Genomic DNA, 6,213 nt, shown 5'->3' with positions numbered 1-6,213 from the left:
AAAATACAAATTAAGTATCAAAATTTCCTTCAATATTACTATTTTGATCTTATAAAAAAAAAAACGTTGATATTTTATATTTTAATGGACTTTTTCTGCCAAGAAAAATATTTCAAAGAGAAATAATGGCACTCTAATTTATAAAGGAACATATTTTCTCTATATTAAAATATCATTTGACAAATCCTTAACAACTTAAATTCCAAGGGCCACCAAATGCTTTGGTTCACATTAAAAGTCATTTTTCTAGAATACTACGATGGTTGAAGAAAGAAAATTCCAATACTCGTAATTATTTTTTTAACGTTTTAAAAGTCGTTTCGTCATTAAAATGGGTGAGTAAAACACATTTCCTGCTATCTATTAAATATTAGACAGATAATTGTAACACAATTTAAATAAAATCTGAAACAAATTTATCAGGACTTTAAAAACCAAACTTGCTTCTCTATTGCTGATATTAAAACGAATCATATCATAGCAACATCATATTTTATGGTTAAATATACATTTGCACTTTTGAGTGAAACAGCCACACATGATGTACGAAATTCTTTTTTTTCTACCAATTGTTGTCGATATGATTATTTACATTATGTTTTTTCAGATATTTTTTAAGTACAAAGTCTTGTTAATCTGATATAATTGTTTATTTATAGATTATAAAACAACACTACTATGTGTCTAATATCTTAAGTTATCTGGTACTATTAACGATTAAAGTACTATTGTTACAAAAAACTATTCTTCAATATTCTCCCTCAAATTTCACCTTATTTCATTTTAATTTTTAATCAATATTAATTTAAAAAAACCCTTCACCGTTCCTTGTCAGGGCTCATGCAATTTGTCAAAACCACACGTTCATAATCTCTGTCAAATATACATAGGAAAGCACAAAATCTTAAAATCTTAGTTTATGATTACATACCATGAGCACTCTCAGACACTTGAAATATCATGAACACATCTTCCACGCTAATCTTGAATGAATGGTTGTAGCATAAGTATCATTCATGTTTCAAAAGTCAAAAAAGATTCTTTCCACAGAAAGAACATTCTAAAAATATTGTAATTAATCCAAAAAATAGTAGGAGTAGTCCCCACCACAATAAGGTAGTGATTTTGTAGCTTCCTACGCATTAAATTTTAGTAAGAATTTTTTATACATCTTTCATATTCTCTTTGTAAAAAGTTCTGCAAAGTTATATGTATCCAAAGAGTAAAGTTCCACCAGTGCCCCTACACCAACCATCTATATAAATTGATCATAGAGTCATATTCTTGGTGCGTGAACAACATATATACACACAGTAATTCTCAGTTGGAAATTTTTCTTAGAAAGCAGAGAATGAAAATGTCTTCAAAGTTCACTAGTGCCACCCTTTGCCTTGCAGTCTTATTCCTCTTCTTAACCTTCACATATGCTGCTGGAAGACTTGGCCCTTCTTCTTCCTCTCTCACTTCAACCAAAACTCAACATGGGGTGAGTTTGTTTTCTTAATTCATATACACCATATGTTTTTCTCTTCTGTATTATTCAATTGGTAATAATCTTCTTCTGGTATGTGCTTTAAGGCTTTGGAAGAGGAGAAGTTGGACGTGGAGGAAAGTTGTGATGGTATTTCAGAAGAAGATTGCTTGATGAGAAGAACACTTGTGGCTCACACGGATTATATCTACACACAGAAGCACAAACCATGAGATTCATAGCAGCTTCTCATATCAGATTCAAGCTATAAATTATAATTGTAATTATGCATAAGCAATACTTTTCATATATATTCATAAATATAACCCACTTCTGAAATTCTAAGAGTTACTTATTTTCATTTACTGCTTTTGCTGATAGGAGTTTCTTATAATCTGTATTGAAAGATGTATTCCTTTTTGTTTCATATATTGTAACCAATGCATATGTAGATATCGATTTTGATAGATATAAATTTGGATATTACCCTTATTTTTATTTGTCCATAATTGTTTTGAGACTTTGTTTAGACTAGAGAAAGTATGCTTCTTTTTTATGGGAAAAACGCACGCGAAAACAACACACACAATCATGAATCAATTGCAGAAAAATAAAGGACACAAGATTTAATGTGGTTCGGTCACCAACTACAACTTACATCCACACAGACAACTATTAGGTTTTCATTATATTCTGTTACACCCAATTACAATTACAATGATCTCTTTAAATAAAGATAATAAAGAGACACAATGATTAAGTACACTCACTAAAACATGATGTCTATTTAGTCTAATCCAATTGGTCCTGACTTCATACCTTGTGGTGGTGGTGGGTGGACACTGGCATGTTCACAATTTGATTGGTGATATCAAAGAGAATGGAACCTTGCATGATGAAGCCAAGCATCAGCTGTAAAGTCTTGAACTTGTTTGGGAAATAACCAACACAATGGACCCAAAGTGAATAATAACATGTGCATGAAGAGAAAAACTTCAAATTATAGATCCTTCATTATTATAGCTTTGGCGTTTCTTAGTTTATTTATAATCAATATTTATATCACTGTTAAAAGATAATGAAACTTGTTTGGGACAAAAGATAATGAAACTTGTTTGGGACAAAAGATAATGTTTTCGCTAAAGGACTACTTAGTGATTAATATTCTAACAAGATTTATGAAGTTCCTGGTGCAGGATGGAAACAAAAATCAAATACTTCAAACTAATTTATCTTAAACATAAATTCGTGACTTTTATCCAAAAACTTTCTAAGGCATGCTCATCTTTGGAATTTTTATTAATTATCAAGATTGGTAAGTTGTATTAACACAACTTCATGAAGAAATTTTAAAATAAGAAGATTTTAGTATATTTAATTTGAAGTTGTGTTAAGGTAGTATAATTTTATTATAATTAAATTTTAATTAAATTCGTATCAAAATGAGATAACTTACTCATTTTAATAATTTTTAAAAATTTTATCTATGTCCATAAGTAAAGAAATAATTTATACAAAAGTCTCAATATGTGTAGAAATAAGATTTTTAGAAATTTTTTTGTTTAACCAAAGTTAATTATTTTACCGTGAAAATCTATTAGAAAAAGTTTTTTTTTTCTTTCTAATCTCATTTCTAAGAAAAAGAAGTTTCCACAACTTTTCCTTCATAAGAAAATCTCCAAATTCAAACCCCATATTTTCTACCATTCCCTTCATAACTAATAGATTGGAAAAAAGGTATACAAGTCAACGATGTTTATAATTAGTCTTCGTGATCATACTAGTTATGCTTTATAGCCTTTAGGTAATCAAGTGCTATCCTCTGTCAAGATATTCCTAGTGTTCGGGTATTCATGCATTTACACAAATCCAACACAACCGTTCATTAAGATCAAATCATATATATTTTATCGGTTAAATAGGCTTTTTATATTAGTTTCATGAATATTTTTTAATTTCATCTCATTATTTTAAATAATTTTGAATTTGGTTCCATTTTTTTCTATTTTGCTTTCTCTTACAAATTTTTTTTTCTGTTTTTACTTTTCTACTATCATGATTCTCTTTATCTCACTGATATTTTGTATATCCCATTTTCTTGTTCAATCTATATCCATCTCTAAACTTGTAACTTCAATTCAATGTCATTTAATTTTCTCACATAACTTTTGCATTAGGGATACAAACAACAAGCAAAAAATTGGTAATGTAAACAGTGATTTATGCACAAATATTTTTCTCGGTAAAGTTGATGGTTCTGTTAACACTACCATAGTTAAACATAATGTGGATGACTCTATTGAACAATATATAAAACAAGTTTAGTTCTCAAGGGATACACATAGTTGGAAAACTTTGATACTTTATCGCTTGTTGTTAAGATAACCATAGTTCAGTTCCTCCTTGCTCTTGCAGTCCACCATAAGTGGCATCTCAAGCAACTGAATGTTAACAACGCTTTCTTGCATAATGATCTTATTGAGGAGGTATAAATATAACCTCCTCCTGGTTTATCTCTATCAAAACCTAGAGAAGTTTGTAAACTTCAACGACCTATTTACAATCTTAAGCAAGCTAGTTGTTAATGGTATACATGTCTTTCTTCTTTCTTCTATTCAAAATGGAGATCATTATTATGCTCCATATCACTCTATGTTTCTTAAGTTTTTGGCATCTTATATGACTACTTTCCTTATTAACATTGATGATATTGTCCTCGTTGGTGATGATCTTGTTGAAATTCAATGTCTTACTTCATGTTTTCATGCTACTTTCAAAATAAAATATCTTAGAAATCTAAGATTCTACATTGATATTGAAGTTGCCCACATTGAAGATAGCAGTGATCTATGTCAACACAAATATACTCCTGATTTATTATTTGATAATGGCATGTTGGCCTCTTGTCCTATTTCTTCTACTCCACTTGATTACAACACTTGTCTTCATTTTACTTCAAGCGAACTTCTTCAAGACACATCGACATATCGTTGGTTGATTGACCGACTTCTTCGCTTAACTCACACACGTCTAAACATTACATATATTCAACATTTGAGTCAATTTATGTCATCTCCTATTCAAGATCATTATCAAGTTGTCTTTCGTATTTTATGTTATTTGAAAAGTACACCTGGTGTAGGCACATTTCTTTATGCAAATTCTACTCTTTAACCTAAGGCTTTCAACTATATTTGGATTGGGTTTGGTGTGTTGATAATTGTCGATCTATCACTGACTCTTTTTTTTATCTATTTTGGATCTTCATTAATTTCATATCACTACAGTATCCAAGAGTTCCTTAAAAGTTGAGTATTGTGCTCTTGCTTCCACTACTTGTAAGATTCAATGATTCACATTCTTACTTGCAGACTTTCATGTGTCATATCTTAGTTTGCATTGTCATATTGTGATAATCATTTAACATTACAAATTATTTCTAAACAATTTTTTTATAAAATGACTAAGTATATTGAAATTGATTTTCACATGTGAGAGGTAAAGTTAAAATGATGGTTTGATTAAACTTTTGCAAATATCATCTTCTCTTCTCTTTAGATTTCAGATATATTCATAGAAATTTTCTCAGAAACTTTATTTCAAGATAGTTGTTTTAAGTTAGGAATGTTTAATATTCATTTTCGAGACACTTAATTTTGATTGTTTTGCTTTAAGTTGGACATTTTTATTTTTTTTTACTTTTCGATTATCAATTATATATATATATATATATATATATATATATATATATATATATTCTTCTTACCTTACATTGATATTGATAATTGTGGATTTCTCTTCTTCCACCCGGTTGCCTTCTTTGTTAGCTTATACAAGTTACAACCACGCCCATTGATCTGTTTGAGAAGGATCTATCATTTGATGCTTTCCTTGAGGGTGCAAAATGGAGACAAATGATTTTTTTTAATCAAACAATAATACACTTTCTGATTCGATTAACCATAACTGTAATCATATCAATCAAATCATGTTTCAAACAACAACTAGCAGTGGACTTTGCGGCTGCCTGCCCACACAACACATCATTAATGAAAACCAAGAGGCAACATGTTTATCTCATCTGTGATTCTGTCCGTTCATTTTTGGTGGGTTTGGTTCTAAAAACAGAGATATTATGTGTACAGTATGGAACTTTTTGGTTCATTGTTTAACATATTTACCATGGAGTTTATCATTATGGGACAGTTAGTGCATTGTTGACCAATGTAAATAAGTTGGTCTACAACCATGATTTTGGCATGCTACTAATGGTGGCGTGTCTTTGAGCTGACTCGGAGCCACTATGATCAAATTCAAGGATTTGTTTATTTTGAGTGGGTTATAATTGGCTTAGAAATGTAGATCCACACCACCTAACCTAACTACACAATGTTCTCTCTGGATTTATTTTTCCATGTTTGACTTGGACACCTAGGATTACTAGTGCTTATTATTCTCATAATTTTGATGTTTACCTTAAAAGGGAAGTCAAAGTCTAGAAAAATCAGTATAGACAGCGTAAGTGAGCATACCAAAACAGTAATGTTTTACTCTTTGTTTAGTTTGAAGATGATTATCACTTCTTATGGAGTTACAGGAAGAAACTCTAGAAGGTAACGAAGTTTTTTCCTGCAACTCTACATTTTTCTTCCTCTATTCCCACAATGTTATGCAAATATTAAATTGTTTTTATTATTTTTTAAAAATACTAAAATTTTTACAATCTGAATTATGGAATCCAG

At 29.9% G+C, this 6,213-nt stretch overlaps 1 protein-coding gene across 1 annotated transcript; it reads left to right on the top strand.

Annotated features, from left to right (window-relative positions):
* The first annotated feature begins 1,181 nt into the window (after positions 1-1,181).
* LOC137829774 (phytosulfokines 3) lies at positions 1,182-1,963 on the top strand. The gene is made up of 2 exons (XM_068636677.2): positions 1,182-1,486; positions 1,579-1,963. The coding sequence occupies exons 1-2, from the start codon at positions 1,352-1,354 to the stop codon at positions 1,702-1,704; spliced, it is 261 nt and encodes an 86-aa protein (XP_068492778.1). The 5' UTR covers positions 1,182-1,351; the 3' UTR covers positions 1,705-1,963.
* Positions 1,964-6,213: the final 4,250 nt, after the last annotated feature.

Source organism: Phaseolus vulgaris, chromosome 7, assembly GCF_051622355.1.
Source record: "Phaseolus vulgaris cultivar YP4 chromosome 7, ASM5162235v1, whole genome shotgun sequence".
NCBI classification, from domain to species: Eukaryota; Viridiplantae; Streptophyta; class Magnoliopsida; order Fabales; family Fabaceae; genus Phaseolus; species Phaseolus vulgaris.
This window is presented reverse-complemented; position numbering and strand designations above follow the sequence as displayed.

Excerpts from the sequence above, each read along its gene's own strand:
- LOC137829774 (XM_068636677.2), top strand. The coding sequence starts at position 1,352 with ATGAAAATGTCTTCAAAGTTCACTAGTGCCACCCTTTGCCTTGCAGTC. Across the intron at positions 1,487-1,578 it reads CAACCAAAACTCAACATGGG|GCTTTGGAAGAGGAGAAGTT; the intron begins GTGAGTTTGTTT and ends ATGTGCTTTAAG.